Genomic DNA, 21,258 nt, shown 5'->3' with positions numbered 1-21,258 from the left:
AATAATTTCATCTTTGGCAACATACTGTCATGGTGTATCTCATCTGATACAAATAATTCTTTATTCTAATTGATTACATTTCTAATTTGCCTAATAACCAGTGTTCTTCTTCACTTCTTCAATAAATGCTACATAGTTAAGAAAAGAATAATGGGGCACCCTTAATCTGTGAACCTGAAAATTATTCACCAGGGTGGCGTTCAACACATATTAACTCCTTAAGTTTCAGTTTCTGTATGCTACAATGCTCAAAGATGATACTAAAACAGGACACAAGATACCAGATTACTGTGTTACTTTCCTAAAAATGATGGACCTTTTAGATGATTTAAAAAAGATAAATGCACAGCTCTTTGGGCATCTTAAAGTTAGTGTTAATAGTTTATAGTGGCCCTGTTCAGAAGACACTTAAAACCATGGCTTTAACCAAGTTGAATAAGGCAAAAAGCCTTATTCATCATGGTTAAAGCCGTGGTTTAAGGTGTCTTCTGAACAGGGCCAGTGCCTTAATTCCCCTACACCCACTTAAACCACATAAACCACATGTTCCCTAGCAAATGGTATTAATTAAGAGGCATACTAACACAGGTACTGGAAGTAATATATAGTGATCATTACTAGTACCTATTTATAGCCTCATTCTCCATGAATTTATGTAATAAATTCCTCTTTGCCAAGGCATATGACAGCACATCTTAATCACCCACATGTTTATTTTTTAACAGTTTTTAATGCTTTATGTGTGTATGTTCTGTGTTTTAAATTTTTAAATTTTGTATACTTGTTTTTATCTCAATTTTAGAATTTCTGTAAACCGCCCAGAGAGCTCTGGCTATGGGGGCGGTATATAAGTGAAATAAATAAATAAATAAATAAATAAATAAATAATCCCCATAGAGCGCCATTCACATTGGTTGCCATCACTACATTTTATAGTAACAAATTCCATAGTTTTAACTATGCATTGGGTGAAGAAGTACTTCCTTATATCTGTCTTGAAACTCCCAACACTTCGTTTCAGTTGATGACCCCAGCTTCTATTATGAGGAAGAGAAGCTACTCCCTATATCCACTTTCTCTACACCATGCTTCATTTAAGATACCTCTATCATGCCTTACATTGTCCAAAACATGCTTAAATCATCTAACTTCAATATACCAGTGTCTTCCATCTACAGTAGAAAAAGAGAGTTGGAACAGGTTGATAAGAGAAACCCACATACCTGAAGTGCTATGAACATTTGTGAAGGAATTGTCAGAGGCACTGTAGGGCCAGGCACCAGGTGAAGGCAGCGAGGTGTTGAGGGAAGAATTAGACCCTATGTCAAAATAAGGGAGAATAAGGAAAAATATTAAAAATCAAAACATAGGATGAGGTTATTTTTTTTGAGGCAAAACCAGGGTTTCCACCCTGTATTTGCCTTCTGACACTAATGTGGAATGGAGACATTTGAAAGGGAGAATCAGAAAGTGAAAATAGGGTGCTATCAACTATTTGCCAATGCTTCTCCTCTAAATAGATTTTTCCCCCTTGATTTTCACTCAGCTGATTCCAAAACTGCAAATAAACCTGTTGGGAGAAAAAGATCCTGGCAGAAGAGATTGCAGGGAAGAATCCATGCTTGTAGATAGATTAAGCACCCCCAATATTGCCGATTCTTCCCTGCAAATAGCTCCTTGTAATTCTAGGCTTCAACATTTTAACAGAAAATCATCATCATCATCATCAAACCAACCTGTGGTGTTGTCCCGCAGAAGTTGGTGATCAGTATCTACAATGGGGGATGTGGCTGTACCCCCCAGCACACTTCCTGGGGTCACATAGGGGTCAGATTCAGGGTCAATGTTTGGAATACCTTTCCATGGCACTCCTGGCTGAAACTCTGAAACAGAACAATAATTAGAGGCTCTTTCAAATAAAATGTTCAGGAATTTATTTCAAATTCTTGTATATACCGTCCAAATTATGGTATTCTCTAGATGTCAGAGAGACTGAGGGTAAGAGTTTTACAAAGCATTTCTAGTTCTAGGGTTTTGGAGAGAAGTTTGAGAGTGCATGGATATGATGTCCAAATAAATAAATAAATAAATGGAATTTAGTCACAGATATAATGGCATAAATATGCCTTTCTCCCCGTTACAATTAATCATTACCACAATATTCTAAATTTGGGGTCCAGGGGATAACACCCAAATCAATATTGTGACAATTATTCAAGGTTAAAAAATATATTCCATGTGCTGAATTTATTTTGAGCATAAAACCTGCATTTTCTAAGCACAAGGTAAAACAGTCCAGAATAGTTGTTCCGGATTTACAATGGTATGTCTAATTTCTTGCATGAAACGAATAGGAGCCCACCGCAGAAGATACTTTAAGAAGATGTGGAACTCTCTCTTGGATGATATTTCAGGACTACTTCCATTTATTTATTTTTGTCTGTTCAGGTTTGGTGTTCATTACCTCAGCCTTGCCTGAAATGTTGAAAACTTTAACAAATGAGTGCACAGATCGAGTGGGAAGGAAGCACTAAGCAGGATATGGGCTGCAGGAATGATACAGAGTGTGTTTTATTAGCTGTGCCCCTTTAAGCCAGCACCAGCTCATTACTTTTTTAATGCATGGTTTTGTTATTGCACATTGCAGCCAAACTGCCCTGTGGCAACAAGCTCTAGGTATAATATCATTACATGTGAACACCGAATAGGAGATTAGGCAGCTTCCCAAAAATCTCACCTTTCATAAAAAAGAAAACACCACCAAATAATGTTTTGATCCCTTGCAGTTGCAAAAACATGTGGTGTTAGTGGGAGTTAATGCTTTGTGAAACCTCAAAAGCAGAGAAATTTCTGAATAACGTTCCCCGGGGGGTAGGAGGAGGATTTTCTTCCTCAGTGTAGCTCCTTAACCCTCCCCAAACTAAATTATGAAAAATAATTTACGCAGGCCATAGTTTTGATTTCTTTAAACGCAGAGTATATACAATCCTGTTTAAAACTAATATGCCATAGTTTCACACAACCTCAGATGATGGAAGACCTAGAAAAACTTTTACAAAGTACGGTTTGTACAACAGCTGGCTACTGTGTAGACAAGTTGTCGATATGAGAATAAAAACACATTTCATTAGACTTCCAGTGGGATGTACAATCTATGAACAGTATGAACTCATTTCAAGGAGCATGCTGAAATTACCTGGAGGCCAGCTGGCATTGCTGGATTTGCTTCCAATCTTACTGGTTGGTGGAGATTTGGCAGGTAACCAGCTATCACCAGCAGGACCTGTGTGGCTGCCCAGTGGGTCGCCAGGGATTATATCAAATTGGTTATAGGGCGATCCCCCTCGGGGTTTCCCAGGGGGCATGATCGTCCCTGGGGAAAAAAAGAAATATATATTTTGTTACAAGACAATCAGAGTAGCAGCTGAGGCAGGGCTCAAATTTAACATAATAGCAGAATGTGAATTCACATCAGTTCCATAGCAATAGTAAAGCTACCAGTGTGATAGAAAACAGAATATAAAGAATTGATGTGAGAGAAAATAGAATAAATATGACTAGTGAATTCTAGTGAATGCTAGAATAACATGTATGCTATAACAACAAAGCCTGTCAAAAAATTAGAGATAGTGTGAATTTTTAAGTTACCAGGATCAAATTCATATTAAAGGGGGATGAGGTTATCCTAGCAAGCGTTTCACTAGGGGTGGAAAGTGGTATTATAGAAGTGCCCTTATTATCCATTTCTGACAACATAAACTGAAATCTCTCACCATTTTTGTGCATATTGGCATCTTGGGAAGCTACAGATGGCAACCCATCCATCATAGAAGTCCATTGTTTAAAGCGAGATTCTGTTCCAGTTTCTTTCCCTCCCACCATGCCATAATCCATGCCACTTGAACCAAAACCTGTAAAAACACCACACAATATAATTTTGGTTTATTTTAAATGAGTGTGTAGGCAATTATAGTAAGGAATCAAATTAAATGAGGAAGCCAAAATACCTCTGTACATTTTGGACAGATCTTTGTAAGCAGCTCTGTTCATTCTATTCCCTTCTCCTGTACCTCAATATATTGCTTGATTAAACTGTTACTAAATGTTAACTACAGTCCCTGCTCTTAATGCCATTGTGCTGAAATACAGAGGAACCATGTTTTATACTGATTTGGTGAATAATGTATAGATGTAGACAACCCAAATAAGGTTTAGAACCCAACATATAGTAACTAAAGTAACAGTTTTTGTACTTCCAGATACTGACGTATTTAAAGACAACTGTGCTTTCCTCCACCCTGCCCTCACAGGAAAGGCTCTTTTATCAAACACTACTATTGGGCGTCCAATTGTTATAGCATGTCTGACAGTAAAACTACTGGCAATGCCAACTGGGCTGAAGTCAGAATTGACATGTGCTGCGACAATGGGGCCTCAATAGGTAACGAGTGTGTTAGAGGTTCTAAGAAGATATTGTTGCCAAAGGTGCAGCTCAGTATCAAGGAGAAGTCTCCCTAATATATTGTGGACATCCAACATAATACTTCTCCTTGGACAATCTTTCATACCTGGGATGAGACTCCCTGCCAATGGAATGTGCATGGAGGATACATGTTTCGCTCAGAGCATCTATTGCAGTCTGACATGGGAGTGTGTGACCTGTATCCGGGATGCTTGCAAAACCTAGGTTTCCTCTGAACTGATGAACGATATCTGGAAAACATTGAATCTGGGGATCCTCTGTGGTGTGGAGATCAGTGGCCATACTGAGATAAACTCCTACGCTAATTGAAGCTCTTAGTCAGTAACAGAGCTAGTGATACGTCTAAAATCTCACCTTCCAACACAGAGGTGACTGGTATTGGGTCTTGTATCAGCTCTGCTGTGCCAGGCTGGATCAGTGAATTCAGCATTGGTGGAAGACTGGGTACAACCGAAGATACAGTTGGTATCAACTCTGTTAAGCGTGGCACTGGATCAGTAGCTCACTGTACCAACTCCTTTTCCTTTTTGGGTTCAGAAGTTTTCTGTGCTCTAGCCTTTTGGGACAGCTTTTTAGCTGCCATGTCAATGACACCCAGATGTGGGTGGAACGGTACAGCCTGTGGTTCGGGCTCGATATAGGGAAGTAGACCTTCACAGTTCTGCAAGATGCAGTGAACGAGAGAAGGTCTTGAATGTCCCCCATAGGGGGTCAGTTGAAACCTTGAGAACTACAAGTTCAACCGCAGCTTTTAAAGCTCAGCTAAAAACTTTTCTTTTTCCTAAAGCTTTTAAAACTTGATTTTGTTCTGACTTTATACTGTTAGTTTTACCCTACCCAGTGCCTGTTTACCCTACCCTGTGCCTGTTTGCATTCTCTTCCCCTCCTTATTGTTTTATTATGATTTTATTAGAATGTAAGCCTATGCAGCAGGGTCTTGCTATTTACTGTTTTACTCTGTACAGCACCATGTACATTGATGGTGCTATATAAATAAATAAATAAATAAATAAATAATAATAATAATAATAATAATAATAATAATGGGAACCATCTCAATCAACCTTTTAAAGAGGACAGCCCAGAGCCTGGCTGAGCAGTGGAGCATGACTTGCTTCACAGATGCTTCCCTATGGGCATGCATCTCCACTTGATGAGCTTCCCCAAGTCAGAAAAGACACAGGAAATGCCTATCTGTGGGTGGGAGCTTACTACCACATTAGACACACTTACGAAAGGGGGCCCTTAAGGCAATGAGGTGGGTCACAGAGATGGCGAACAGAGAAACCAAACAAATAAAATGCAAAGCAAAAAGAGATAGCAACAGAAGAATAAGGGAAGATAGAATAAAAACTCAACAGTTCACAATAGCTCACTGAATACCAGAGAAGTTCCCAATGAGGCTAACACAATGGCAGTTGAAAGAGGGACCTGCACACTGGGATGGTGGGGGGAGGGTTTCTGCTGGAAAATCTTCAGCTATATAAAGGGACACTGTGCAGACAGACAGCCTATACATGTGATGCACAGAGACCACAAAGAATAACCTATACCTACAGAACCTAGATCAGCCTTCCCCAACTTGGTGCTCTCCAGATGTTTTGGACTACAGCTGCCAGCATTCTTGCCCATTGGCCAAACTAGCTAGGGTTGATGGGAGTTGAAACCTAAAACACCTGGAGTGTGCTAGGTTGCGGAAACATTGGTCTAGATCAATATTCTGCTTTGCAGGGAATGTTTGTGTAGATAAGTTCATAGTAAAGAGACATAGTGATATATATATATATTTATACTGAGAAAGTTCACAGATTTAATATTATATGTAGAGCTTGAGAAGTATTAGAAACCAAGAAATGTGATTACTCCAACACCCTGCAGCTTTGCCTGACCTTTATTAAGTTCTTTGCATTCTATGGGATTCTGTTCTCTTCCACCTGCCTTTTAATTATTTTCCCTCTAGAGTGCATGGAACTGAAGTTCCTGTAACACGATTGTAGACACCAGGTGCTACTGTAATGCTTAAGAACTGCAGCTAGATTCCAACAATTAACTGAAGTTTAACTAAATTGCTTCCTGATTAAGCTTTCAAATCATGTGAATGGCTGTGATGATGTGACTCCTGGGTTATGCTCATGTACAAGTAAACTACTTATGAAATGATATCCTCCATTAAGCAAGTCAGTCTTAAAATAACGTTAGCGAGTCATCATAACATTGGTTACACTCTGCAGAAAGGAAACCAAAGCGAGACTTCTATGCAGTAAGACAGTTTCAAGCAAAACAACTGATATAAACAACGAATCTAGGGTCAAAGGAGGTAACAGTGATATAGCTATTTGCAGTACTTACCTGAACTATATCCAGGAATTTGCCCTTTGGAAGATAAATCTGAGAGACCCACATTTAGACCACCAGATACTATACTGTCTAAATGTGGCTTAGGCCCAACTGGATGGGATGGAGAATGTTTCATCCCAGGTTGCCTCTGTTGTTGCTGAAGGGCACTCACCATACGGGCAAGCTGTAGCCAAGGAAACAATTAAGAAATGGTTAACCTTAGTACAAACAAGTGATTGCTTCCTCTAAATTCCTCTAAATTAGCGTGCTCTTTGAAGTGTAATCAAGCTTTAGTAGAATCTTCCTGATATATTGCCAGGATTCACTGTACACAATGCAAACATCTTACAGATGTACCTGTTGCTCTTGCTGTTGTCGTACAGCTTGGGAAATCTTTCTCTGATTCTGTAACAGTTGTTGCTGTTGCTGCTGCTGTTGCTGCTGCTGTTGGAGGAGGAGTTGACAAGCCTGCAAAGCAAACGAAGGAGGAAAAGATAGTCGTTTATTTGAGCAACAGCTCCTACAGGAACTAACTGCTAGTAAATATGCATCACTCAGTAGATGTGAATAGTATATGATTTTTATAACAAAAAACATTACTATGAAAGGTTTAGATTCTATAAGGACACAGTGCCTTCTCCTTTACATCTAAAGAATCAGAAATGTAATTCTAGCAACAAGTTAACACAAATACGTCAAACACAAATAGCTTTTCATGCAAAGGCCTTATTAAATTGAGTAACCAAGAGACTAGAAAGGACTCTCCTGACACAAACTGACCTGGTTCGCACAGAACTTCAACCCACTGGTTGTCATGCACAAGTGGCTGCACTACCAGCATCACACCCGCCTCTTCTGCTTTTACTCAGCAATCCATAATCGGATATTGCTGCGTGTGATGTCCAAACACAGTAGTTAATCCATGGTCTGGGTTTGGACGTCATGCTCAGCAGGAGCTGATCATGGGTTGCTGAGCAGAAGGTGGGTTGTGGAATAAAGCAAAAGATGTGGGTGTGCTGTAAGTAGGAGGCCCAGATGTCCCCAACAGCCTGTTTTTTAAACAGATGGGTTGTCATTACATGTGAACAGCCTTACTGTCTAAGTGTCTCATGTATGCATTTTCCAGTACATAGTATATCTATGTAGGACAGATCTGAAGTATAACATATTCACAAAAATAGGCGTTAAAATTCCAGACTGCCACTATAGGAGATTGGCTACTTACAAGCTGAAACTGGGGAATCTGTGGAAGTTGGCTCAACATAGCAATCTGTTGAGGAGAAAGCTGGGGACCCATATTGAAAAGACCTGGGTTCAGACCACTATTAGGAAATTGCTTGAGCACGGAGGCAGATACCTGTATAAAAAACAACAGTACATACTTCAAACAAGAAATTGACAGAAGAAACACATTATTAGATTTAAAAATCTCTATCTGTACCCCCAGTTACACTATTTTTTAAACAAGCTGAACACATCTTAATCATAATGTGGGGTGAGGACCTTTTCCCCCACACCAACGGGTTGTATTCCATTGGGTGTGATGTATTCAGGACTGCATGCCAGTGGTGGGTAGGGCCAGAGCTGGTACTGGGTATAGCCAGAATATCACTCAGTCACTCAACAAAACCTATTAGTTCTAACATTAAAAAGGCAACAGGGAAAAAAATCCTGAATGACAAAGCAGGCTATTCCATGCTTGGAAAGAAGTATATATGAAGGCATTGTACCTGTCCCTTGGCTCATAATGAAGCCATACAAAATATGTAGCTGTGAGAAAGGGCCTGCCTCCTCAATTTATCAAAGCTTTCAAGAAGTTTCTGGAACTGCTCAAGTGCAACCCCATATGTGGAACTACAAAGGGACCACAACAAACTATTTATAGTGAAACTTTTAGGACTGCTTACCTGGGGAGAAAGAAACTGGGGAGGCACTTGTGCCCGGATATTGGGGGAAGGATTTAGTGGTTGCACTGGTGGGTGCATTCCTCTCGATTGTGCTGTGCTGTTTCCAAACAGACCTTGATTGCCACCCTAAGAAAATTAATTTAAAAAGGTAAGTACAATTGTTTTAATACTTTAGGTGAAACCTGAGGTTAATATTACTGTAGGAATATGCCAATGAACACCAATTTTGTGTGACATTATTAAGAACATGCCAATGCTAGTTATCATTACTTCACTTTGATTCCTCTGCCTGGTATTTTTCCAACATCCCCAAGAAGTTTGATTACATATCATACAAAAAGCAAACGGAAGAACACAACATCTCTCTCCACTGCCTAGAATCTAGATAAAGACATTCCTGCAAAAATTTAATGTGTCGTTTCAGTATTAAATTAGGCTTTTTCGTTTTTTAAAAAGTGGAAAGTGTCCATTCTTGCAGTGTATTCCAATAAGTCTATTCACTGAATTTTAATAAACTTTCTTGGGGGGAAAATAGATCTAAAGTTATTGCTGTGGGGGGTTAGTAAGAGGTCGAAGTAACAGACACAAGCAACTTATTGAATGACTAAAAGGAAGAGAGAGAGAGAGAGAGAGAGAGAGAGAGACTGATGGGCTCTTGAATTTGAGATTCATTTATTTTAATACATTTCTAGGAACAAAACATATTTTAATTAAAACGGATGGAAAAAAGAACAACTGACCAGGATTAAGTATGGGGTGCAGCCAAGTAGTAATATAACAAAGAATGTGATCTCCTTACTTGTCTAGCAGCGAAGTTTTGGGGGTTGAGCCCTGAGCCGATTGCCCCAAGGCAGACGTTGGGTAGTGTGGAACCAGAGGGAGATAGCTTGTAGTTGGGAGAAGGGGAGAAGGGAGAGCAGGGAGCCTCATCCCCAAGGCACCCATCTTGATTGGAGAAAGGCAAAGTCAGCTGAAGCAGTAGTTGGTTAGTGAAGCAACAGAATGCAAGAAGAGAAAGAGTGACTGTGAGTGACCAAGAATATGTAAAACTGGTATGCTTTTAATCATTAAAAAGATAAATTCCAACAAACTACACTACTTACTTTGGAAATGTGGCCTAAAAGGAGACAGTCAAAACAAACAATTCAAATAATTTAAAACCCTTACCCATAACTAAAGCTATTCTGCTTATGGAAGTGATCTCTTTTACTGAAAGGTATGCAAGACTATTCTTACCAGCAAGTTCTGTTTCTTTTCAGGACACTTACAACTGAGCAATACCTATAGTAGTGGATGCAAGAAGATCAGTTCAGCCAAGTGGGAAAGGAAATGCAACTTCTAAGCACTTCTCAGAATGCTAATACTTGCTTCTTGACAATTTAATGGGTTTGGCTTTGGCCTTCTACCCAGTACATTATGCAAGCAATGCTTGGTGAAAGTAGTTGTTTCTTACGAAATAAGAGAATGGATACCCTTACATATTTTGTCACTAAAAATGCCATTTAGAAGCAAAAACAATATACAAACGTGTTTTTCTTAGGATTCCCCTCCCTCTGGTTAACATATCTGTCTCCTGTGCACAGTGTTAGCCTGTGAGATCAGTATGAAATGCTGAAAACCTTTGCTCTCTGATCAGAGAAGAGACAAAGGGGGAGGCAAGAGAGAAAGAGAAAAGAAGGCAGGCAGGCAGGCCAGGGACAACAAGGCAGCTTGATGAAGATCTGTTGCTTTTGCTTTGAGATGGACACAATTCTCTACTGTTTAGGTGAGAATCAAGCCAAATTCAAGACAGCTTAAGAGCTGCTTTACACTTAACTTCTTTCATGAAAGTGAAAATGCATAAATATGAAATAATCCTTAATATATCTGAGTTCTTGGATTTGGCTTGGTCCTTTAAGCATACACCTAGATAGTGGTTGTCATAGGTGGTAAACACCACCTGATTTTTATGTTTTATACATGTTCAACAGCTAACAATCTACAGTGAGTGCAAACTGGATTATTCCAAGAAATCTCTGGCAATCCAAGAGCATAGAAAGGGGAACTGGAACTGCCATATAAGAAATACTCAGTTGTTAATTGGCGGCAGTGTTTGTTGGACCTTGAGACTGAGTGACTGTACTTGTTTGGTATGAAGTCAAAGGCCTTCCGTTGGAGATATAAATTTACCCATCAATGATAATATATGCTGGGGAAGGATCTGAGGCATGATTGGCATCATCAGAAAATTCAGAACTGTCTTCAGAAACTGAATCTAAATGTACCTTGTGATGAATAGATTGAGGTACCTTTGAAGATACTAGTATAGTTTCAAGTCAATAGGAGTAACTGATGCAACTAGCTGGGTCTGTGTCAACACTGAAGAAGTAGGCAACAAGAATGAAGGTAAACCTAATTAGAAATGGATTTCACACTTGGGGGAGCCAGCTGTTGGTGAGCCAAGGGTTGGTAGAAGTAAGAGATGTCAAACCAATGACTGTACTAGGATACTGTAGAAATCAATGCAGTAAAAGTTGCTATGGCAGATGCAGGTTGGTGATGAAACTGATGGGACTGAAATGCAGCAGGACATAAGTAGAACAATGTTTCACATGATGAGAGGGAGATCATACCTATTGTCCTGCAGCTTGGTTTCCAGTTAATCAAAATACTAAGCTCACTCAGGTATAAGCAACCCAGTCTCTTTCATAGTAACTATGGCTACCCCAAAGAGTAGAAACAGAAGCCATGTCCCTCAGAGATGATAACTGAATTCCACTATGAAAAGAAAATCCCTTTGTGCTATTAAGGGACGTCTGTAGTGACATCCATCCTAAGGTATGGTATCCGTGGGAGGGAGAACATTGGCAAAGAAACTGGGATTTACACAAAGAAACTCACTCCTAGTGAGGAAATAGAACATTGCCCTAATGTTCAATGAGTGAATACAAACTGCAGCCCAAATAGCCAGTGTGTCATCTATCTCTCTTTCCATCATGGAAGCCAGTTGAACATGCACATTCATGCTAAATATTGCAGGCAGAGTATGCAAGCAGAGGAAAGATTCAAGAAGTTCTAAACAGATTCAGATTGAGCAAGTATCTCTGTAATGATACACTTGGGAAGAAGATATAGGCATATGGATATAGTGGAATCAATGTATCAGTATCAGTGGAACCTCAGCAAGTTTCTTAGATGACAATATGTTATTAGAGGTAAAGATGGTGGCCCCTTCACTACCTATGAATCTGAGGATCTGACAGGTTTGAAGTTTAAATCAAATTGCTAGTAGCAAGGACCATCAAGTTTGGCCTTAGAAGACAAACACAAACAGGCATCAATGTCAAAGGGATCTGTGGTTGCCAGTAATAGCAGAGAAGTAAATCTGGTAGCCTCCAAGTCAATCACTGGTCATAGTCACATGGAATGATAGGCCAGATTTCCAGAGAATCTGGGATTACTATTCATGAAGTGTGTGCTAATGCATGCAGCCCCAGGAGTGGCTAAAGTAACCAGGCTGTATGTAACAGTATGTAGCCTGTGAACATAAGCCAGGAATCCTGTCTTACAGTTCCATGTCAAGGCAACCTCAGAATGCTAACATGTCAAAGCCATGTCCTCAGAGATGGTAACTGAATTCCACTACCAAAATGAAGCACAGAGCCTTTCCCAAACTGGTTCCCTCCACGGTTGGAACTTCAACAACCATAAGCCCCACATAGCATGGCCTTTGGTCAGAAATTGCTGGGGGGTTGTAGTCTAAATCATGGAGGGAAGAATTGGAGAAGGCTAGCCTAGATGAACAAATCCTAATGGGTTGTTTCATAATTTTTTGGCAATGAAAACACCAACCAACATTGTGTTCCTCCCCCTAAATCAGCCATCTCCAACCTGGTGCCCTCCAGATGTGTTAAACTATAGCTCCCATTACTACCATCCTGGAAGGAACTCTGTTTAAACAAATTAAACAATGGTTATCCCTATTTGAAGTGGGGATTTTACACCTGCAACTATGGTAATTCAACACTTGATCCAATTGACTTGAAAAGAGATAAGACTTCCTGCAGAAATAAATAATGTAGAGTAGCCACACTAAAACACCAAATAAACAAAACAAAATGGAAAAAATTGAGACAGAAGACAACAGAATGAAGCTCTTGAAACAAATTTCACAGAACGTTCTCCACAATTGCAGTGACACTACATTTTGAAGTTGGGGGAGGGGCAGACCAAAATTTAAATATGCAGTACTCCCTTGGTAAAGTTTTATAGACTTATTAAGAAACCTTTCTTTGGTTTTATAAGTGGAGCATGTACAACTCAGCACATAAAACTGAACTGTGAGGTAAACAAATGTAAATGCTTTCACTTTATTAAAATAATTACAAATATATCCAGTGATAAATATATGGGAGCTACTGCACCCTAAATTACTCAAGGATATCCTAGCTTTTCCAGTTGAGAGAACAGGGGAAAAATAGAAAACATCAAAAACATCCCTATAACGTAAATTAATGAAAAGCAATAAAACCGTATATTTTTAATAGTATGACTGAAGAGTCCAGTGATATTTCCTCATACACAAATGTCATACTAATTGTAGATAGTTTATTATCGTAGATAACTTATTATCTATCATTACTTAATAAAATTGCATCTTGATCTGCCTCAGTAAATGATACACCTTGAACAGCATGACATTTCCCCCCTAAACTGAGCCAATATTTAAAAGTTCCACAGCTTATTTAAAATTATCACTTTGAGCTTCATGGACTACAGAAAATGAAGTTGAAACAAACTTCTCAACTCTTTTCACATTTGTTTATTCATTGACTTTGCATAATTTTCATTTGATGTAGAACAGGGTGGGCAACTTTTGGCCCTCCAATGTTTTGGGCTGCAGCTCTCATCATCTCTCAGGCTGGGCTATGCTTGCTAGAGCTGATGGGAGTTGTGACCCTCCACATGTTTTGGCCTACAAGTTACCTACCATAATATACCAGGTAGAGGAATCTGAGTCAAGTGAGATATATGAGGCTTTGTTGTATGCAGGTCTTGCCAAAGCATTATGAGTGGCAGACTTCCGGACTGCATTCCTCTTGCACCAAATAACTGAAATATCTGATGTTCTGCATTTCCAATACTAAATCCAAGAGTTAGGTATTTCTATATTTGTATATTTATCAAAAGAGATTTAAAGCAGTGTGATTGGGTGTAAAAATTAAAGCTACTTTTAAATGTATTTCACTCATTGTGCAAAAGAAAGTATTTCATAACAAGATTAACTTCCCCCCAAATTCCCATTTTTCTTTTCATTTCACGCCTCAAAAACAAAACAAAAATAAACTAGAAAAAAGAAAAATGCACACACACACACACACCCAATCCCATTTTTTCCTTGCGCCTTCACATTTCTAAAGAGAACTGAACTGGTACTCAGTTCATATCTTGGAACAGATGTAGAAAGGCCAATCAGATCTACCAGTGGGGAAGAGTGAGATGATCTGTTCATGCACAGACACCAACTGTGAGAATGCACAAATACTATGAAGACAGCACACTATGAATTAGACTGAATTAAAATTGTTGCTCTAAATTTAAAGGATACTTTCAATATAATACACAAGCAATATTTAGAATACAGAGCATCCATTTAAGAGTATTAGGCTATTGCAGTATATAATGACACAGGGGAAATGATTAGCACATTAATATAGGGCCTGTTCAGACGACACTTCAGGCTCTGTGGTTAGTGAAACCGTGGTTCTCTGGGGTTAGCACTCAGCACAAGCTGTGCTGCCGTACACAACACTTTAAACCATGGTTAGAGCTGCTAATCCTGTTGCACATGGTCCAACTGTGGTTAGTAAGTGAGCAGGGTTTAGCAAAAGGCATCACACAAGACATCTTAAACCCTGCTGCTTAACCAAAAGCCTTAACCAGCAGGGTTTAAGGTATCTTCTGAAATGGCCCAACATCTAGCAAAGTACCAGAAATTAAAAGTATTGTTTCACCATGATTGCATTTTTTTAAAAAATTGGACTGCATATATAGCAAAACTATATCAGAGAGCCACTGGATGTTTGAAGATGATGGAACTATACAATGGGCAGTATCCAATACTGCAGTTGTGCTTCCTCTCATTCCATGCACCAGTGGGACCCATTACTAATGCAATAAGGAATTTGCATTTCATAAAGGAACCCTGGAAACATGCAGAAATGCTCATTTCCAGATCAAGACAGGCCAGCAGTGCTCCTTTCCGCAAGCTCAGCTAATCTGCCCTATTCTGGAACAAGTATTTCTGCAAATTTCTGATTTTTAAAAAAATCACTAGCTCCATGGGTCCTGCTGGCAGCATAGGATGCTGCCCATTACATTGAATAAGAATTAATATATTTTCAACACACACATATGAATGAGCAATCTTGTTGAAAATATTTTCCTGGAGTAATAATCATTATCCCAAAGATTATCTGTATGTTCAATTCATTACTGTATTTCCCTCCAATAATTCATTCATTCATTCAATTAATTTATTTATTCATTCCTCCATCTACTCCACTAAATCATTATCCTTCCCTTGTCAATCTCTTGTATTAAAATATTGCCTTCATGTTCATAGAGATAGGATGCTTAAGTTATATCTAGAAAAAGGATCAGCATTTATAGTAGATTGTTACCAGGGACATTTGTCTCACCTTTTCAAAGTAAGGCCCACTGTCTGGGGTTCCCATGTCTTTGGAATTAGGAGGACGAAAACCAGACCGACCCTTTCTCATTATGTCATTAAAGTCCCCGAGATTCATGCCTCGTTTGTCCACATCAAACTTCTTATCCTGGAGACCACCTGAGAGAAAAAGTAGGAATTGTATCCATGCCAATTTCTAGTATAGGTTTGTGGCAACAGCTGGAAACCTTCTAAATGAAGTATTTTTAATTCATGCCCATGTACACAAAATCAGGCATACAGTCCTAACAGACTGGGAATTTATATAGCAGCTTGTGAAGAAAAATAAATGCTCTAATTTTATTGAGATTGTGTATACAAGCAGGGGAAGATCTCTTTGTGTTAATTCTAGTTTTTGAGAAAAACAACCACCACCCTACTATGCTCTCATGCTTGCACACCCAAGCAGTATCTCAAAAGCATCTTCTCTGTGTTCTACAAACCAAAGCAATATTTCTTTATCCAGATAATGATCCTAAATTTTGGCATTTCCCCCAGAAATGCAAGGATCGTTATGTACTGTTCAGCAGATTGAAACCAAGTTATCACAAAGAAGCTCTGCACAAGGGACAATCAGCATACATATAGCAGCTAGACGCTTAAGCTCTTTTCCACCATCCCACCCAGACTTTCTTTTCTTGCCCCCTACCACACAAACATTGTGCCAAATTATATGATTCATCATTATTCAAAAATCCTTTAAAAAAAGACCACATTATACTGCTCAGCTATAATATTTTAAAAGTTAAATGTATCATCATAGACCAAATGCCATATTAGATACACACCTACAGATAAGTCCATCTTATTGCCTGGAGTGTCCTCAGTTTGATTCTGGAAAAGAAAAAGACATACTCATTCTTAGAAAATTAATTCTAGATTAGGACAATTTTGCAAAAATGTATTTTGTTGTTCCAAGAAAAAAATCAGAACTAAAAGAAAAACAACAAACAACAATATCACATATTTGTAAAGACTCAATCTAATAGAGTTAAGAAATGGAGCACTGAACTGACCCCTTAAGCACAGTTTATTATAAATACCACTGACACACAGGAACCACATGCACAGGGAAAGAGAGCGAAAGATAACTGGACAGCTGCTCTAGAAATGAACCTCTGTCCTTATGTTTCTGTGGTCAAGGGATTACATTCAGAGAAGAGCGGCCAGAATGTTATTTCATCCTGAAGATGGTTCTACTCTTAAAATGTGCTGTGAAGTAATTCTTCTGCTGGCAATCTGGGACAGGATGTTCTCATAACTTTGGAAAGGTGCAACTGTTTAACCTACTGTTTTGGAGTTCAGGTTGAAATCTACATGCTGCTTGCTACCAAACTCCAGGTGGCCTCAGGAATTATCATAAGCATTACCATAGCACTACAATATCTAATTCACCATCCTGAGACTGGGATACAAAAGGTCTTCCATATCCCAAGCAAAGAGTTCTCCAAACATTTTCATAAAGTCAAACACAGGGACATGCTCCTGTCTCCTTGGCAGACACTGACAGTAACCCAGGCCCAGTCTGTGTCAGGTATGGTCTCCTATATTAGACGTAAAGCTTAGAAGTTCCAACTGCAATCCCATGCTAGTATTTAATTACTGCTTTTAACTGGATTGCAGATATACAAAAGCAGACATTTAAAAACAAGAAAGATAGGACTTTGCCAACAGAATCCAACTCATAAACATTCCAAACTGCATAGAATTCTAAGCAAACATTACAAAGCTGTTGAAATCTTTGCAGGCTGGAAATACAGATTGGAGATCACCATATGCACACCTGAGTCACTGCTCCTTTACTTCCTTCAAATCCTTCCTCAAAACTCATCTTTTCAGGGAAGCCTTTGGAATAAACTGCTTGCCTCAATACCCTACCTCAGCCTTCAATGAAGGTATCTGCCATTTCACTAAGAGTAAATATGTTGGTCCATGCCTTATAATCCTTTGAGCTAAAGGACAGGGGCTCAGGAATGCCAAATTATACGTAACATGCAGACATGTCATGCCCTAGAACAAGGCTTTTCATAGAGAGAAACATTTGCATTTGGGGAGCAGTAACAGCAGGGGAAAATAGGCTCAAATCTTGTGTTCATGTTGATTTGCATTAGGAAGATAATTGTGCTTGGTGCAGCATTTTTTTTACACTTAACTACCATCACTCTCTTCTTTCCCTCTCCTCTTTTCCCTTACAGCACATAATTCTTCCTATGCATGTTTACAAGAAGTGAGTCTTGCTGAGTTGAAAGTGTGCATACAACTGCAGCCAAATTCCTCTATGAATTGGCATGCTTTGTATAGTGGATTACTTGCACAGTATCTGCAATTGGGTGAACATCCCGCTTTTGTTTGTTTAATATGCATGAAACAAGGTGAACCGCTTGCCACAGGCAGCAGACTGTGCTCAGTGCAGGATAACAGTCTGTAGAGACCTGTCAAACCTGTTCTTTGTAAAGTGCCATACAAATAGCAGTATATAAATAACCAACAACAATGAAGCAGGCAAATCCATCAACTGTTTTCATAAATCAGCCTCTCCAATAAGACTACGCATTTTTTATTATGGTTGCCATTTGAACCTAATTAATGCCCTGACTGAGAAAGCAATCTCATCTCATCCAGTTTACAAAAAACATTCTGCCTGTTCACATGTGCCCAGACAAATAATTGTTTATACACTTGTCATGTATTTGTTAGTAAAAAATTTTGAAAATAGAATTATAGCATTTAAAAGAAGTCTCACCAGCAATCCCATATTTGAAATCTGATCAGATAAAGTATTCATCCATGAATCACTACTTCCACCTTTTAACGAACACTAAAAGCAAAGAGACAATCTATCAGTTTCTATTTCATCATTTTTTCACTACATCCTTGGTTACAGAAACTTCAATATAAATAACCTTGTGTGGCATAGCAATTAAGAATGAGGACTAAAATATAGAAGTTCATGGTTCAAATCTCAGCTGTAATAAACAAAAACCAAGCAGGTCTTAAATAAGCTACTAAGGCCACTGTTTCCCCATTCTGTTGTATAGGAACCTACCTTACAGGGGGTTGGTTAGAAAAAAGAATTATTGAAATACTAAGCAGAATCATTGAATGCTGTTACTATCCTAATTTTTAAAATTAAGGCACTCACTAATCTTTAGGAAGATGGGGCAGGTTATATATTTCTGGAGTTAAATGTGGTGCACACATGGGGTGCTGGGGTTATCTCCTATCCAGGCACTGACCAGGCCAGCCTTGCTTAGTTTCAGCAAAATAGCTGCATCATGTGCCCTCAATCATGCCCTGGGTTGTGAGAGAGATGTCAGCAAGAGGAACAGTATGTGATTCTGGGACAGTTATTGCTAAGATGTACACTCTAATAACTCTAAAACCTTCATGCTTGAAGACGTTTGTAAACGCTGATGATGCATTACATTCAACAGTAAAAATCAGTGATTATACATACCACTTTTCAATACTAGCAAAGCTACATAATTAAGACTTTTTTGTTACTAGCAGTCATGAGAAAAGATCTTATATATTAATTTTTCTAGCGAAAGACTGATCTGGTTTGCATGATGCAGGACGGTTCATCGTGGATTATTTAAACCTCGACTAGCCACGACATCCACAGGTGCCACTTTGCATATTCAACCCCTGCTCTGGGTTTGTTGTGTTGTGTGAATCTGGGTTATGCAAGGGTTAAATAACCTTCTCATAATCCTTGGTCTTTTATAGGAATCATGGGAGGGTTGTTTAACCCTAGCATAACCCATGCTCGCCAGGTTCACATTTATTTATTTATTTATTATTTATTTAAGGATTTTTATGCCGCCGTTCAGCCAAAAAAGGCTCTCACGGCGGCTTACAAAAGTATTTCTTGACAGTCCTGCCCACAGGCTTACAATCTAAAAGACATGACACAAAAGGAAAGGGGATTGGGAGGGAGGAGGAGGAGGGGGGAAGGAAAGCAAATTCAGGCACTACAATCTTAGTTGGAAAGTTCAGCAGTTACAGTTGGTAGCAGGAGGGAGGGGACTCTCAGCTGGAGCTGGAGCCAGGCACAGTGGAGAGGTGCCTGGCTGTTGCTTCCTCCCTCACTGGTGGCCTCTGCAGAGACAGTTGGTAGCAGGAGGGAGGGGGCTCTCAGCTGGAGCTGGACCCAGGCACGGTGGAGAAGCGCCTGGCCGCTGCTTCCTCCCTCACTGGTGGCCTCTGCAGAGACAGTTGACAGCAGGAGGGAGGGGGCTCTCAGCTGGAGCTGGACCCAGGCACGGTGGAGAGGTGCCTGGCTGCTGCTTCCTCCCTCACTGGTGGCCTCTCCAGAGACAGTTGGTAGCAGGAGGGAGGGGGCTCTCAGCTGGAGCTGGACCCAGGCACGGTGGAGAGGTGCCTGGCCGCTGCTTCCTCCCTCACTGGTGGCCTCTGCAGAGACAGTTGGTAGCAGGAGGGAGGGGGCTCTCAGCTGGAGCTGGACCCAGGCACGGTGGAGAGGTGCCTGGCTGCTGCTTCCTCCCTCACTGGTGGCCTCTCCAGAGACAGTTGGTAGCAGGAGGGAGGGGGCTCTCAGCTGGAGCTGGACCCAGGCACGGTGGAGAAGCGCCTGGCTGCTGCTTCCTCCCTCACTGGTGGCCTCTGCAGAGATAGTTGACAGCAGGAGGGAGGGGGCTCTCAGCTGGAGCTGGACCCAGGCACGGTGGAGAGGTGCCTGGCTGCTGCTTCCTCCCTCACTGGTGGCCTCTGCAGTTAACAGTTGGTAGCTGTATTTTGTGACATGACATGGCAACCCCCAAGCAGGGGCTGGATATGCAAAATGTCTTCTGTGTGTATCCCACATGTACTGCAGCGTCACCATGAGCTAAATAATCCACAGTAGGTTGTCATATTGTGTGAACTGACCCATTGTATCATATAAGCATTTTCTCACCTTAATTTGTGGTTTCTTTCCTCCTTGTCCCCAGCTTGTTGAATTATGGGAGGAACTGCTTCCCTGAGAGCCTGCTGTGTTCCAGACTCCTCCCTCTTCTTCCTCTTCCCAGCTGGAATGCCGTGTTCCTGATACTGGCCCATCATTATCTCCCCAGCTATCCTGAGGTGGTTTGGAACCTTTGATGGGAAATAAAATATTGTCAAAAGTTAATCACAAGTATCAACAGATATGATTCTATTCACTATACAGCAAAATCAAGGAGAGTAAATTCAAGAAAACTGAATTCAAGAAAACTGTCTCAAGAAAGTGTGCTGCAGCCCAGCCTTCTTCATGCCAAATCAGAAAATACTAGCAAAAAGACAAAGAATCATAACATTGGGTTATATCCAACATTAGTCCTACATAAAAGACATCTATTGAATTGAATAGGACTTAAGTTAAACAGTGGATACAACTGGCTGGATACAACCCATATTTTTGGGAGGTGAATAAACAGAAGTAGATTTCAGCATTATGTTCTATTGCAGCACTTTGTGGGTGAGGGGAGGCGGTCCCTTACTTTGCAGTATCCAAGATCCTTTTTCTACTGAAGCATATTATTTCCAATTAAGGGGAGAATGATCAGGAAGGTAAGCTGGAAATTAACCACAAAATAATAATAGGCTGCCCTGCTTGTTCTAGTTATTAGACATAAGAATAATGGCTAATTTGTAGTCAAGTTCTACACAACAGCATGTGAGCACAGAGAGGTATAATATTGGGCACTGAAACCCAAAAACAAAAACGAAACAACAACCAGTGTCCTAATGCATTAATCATTTCATCCACTAAAACCAGAGAGATTTCTTGTATATTATACTTGTCGATGAGATGGTAGTCAAACTCTAGTAACTAACAATGT

General features: G+C 39.9%; 1 protein-coding gene across 5 annotated transcripts in view; it reads right to left on the bottom strand.

Moving 5' to 3' along the window:
* Nucleotides 1–21,258, bottom strand: part of TNRC6B (trinucleotide repeat containing adaptor 6B) — a 126,213-nt gene that overhangs the window by 17,069 nt on the left and 87,886 nt on the right. For 4 of the 5 annotated variants that reach the window (XM_063133561.1, XM_063133564.1, XM_063133563.1 and 1 more), the window contains 13 exons: nucleotides 20,355–20,533; nucleotides 18,180–18,254; nucleotides 16,225–16,270; nucleotides 15,408–15,556; nucleotides 9,527–9,697; nucleotides 8,728–8,853; nucleotides 8,046–8,177; nucleotides 7,178–7,288; nucleotides 6,833–7,004; nucleotides 3,774–3,911; nucleotides 3,197–3,373; nucleotides 1,737–1,883; nucleotides 1,224–1,319 (listed from right to left, as the gene is read on the bottom strand). In XM_063133561.1, coding sequence (XP_062989631.1) covers nucleotides 1,224–1,319; nucleotides 1,737–1,883; nucleotides 3,197–3,373; nucleotides 3,774–3,911; nucleotides 6,833–7,004; nucleotides 7,178–7,288; nucleotides 8,046–8,177; nucleotides 8,728–8,853; nucleotides 9,527–9,697; nucleotides 15,408–15,556; nucleotides 16,225–16,270; nucleotides 18,180–18,254; nucleotides 20,355–20,533 — 1,719 coding nt within the window. The remainder of the gene's footprint in view (nucleotides 1–1,223; nucleotides 1,320–1,736; nucleotides 1,884–3,196; nucleotides 3,374–3,773; nucleotides 3,912–6,832; nucleotides 7,005–7,177; nucleotides 7,289–8,045; nucleotides 8,178–8,727; nucleotides 8,854–9,526; nucleotides 9,698–15,407; nucleotides 15,557–16,224; nucleotides 16,271–18,179; nucleotides 18,255–20,354; nucleotides 20,534–21,258) is intronic. The other variant, XM_063133566.1, reaches the window with a different exon arrangement.

Source organism: Elgaria multicarinata, chromosome 9 (assembly GCF_023053635.1).
Source record: "Elgaria multicarinata webbii isolate HBS135686 ecotype San Diego chromosome 9, rElgMul1.1.pri, whole genome shotgun sequence".
Taxonomy (NCBI): Eukaryota; Metazoa; Chordata; class Lepidosauria; order Squamata; family Anguidae; genus Elgaria; species Elgaria multicarinata.
This window is presented reverse-complemented; position numbering and strand designations above follow the sequence as displayed.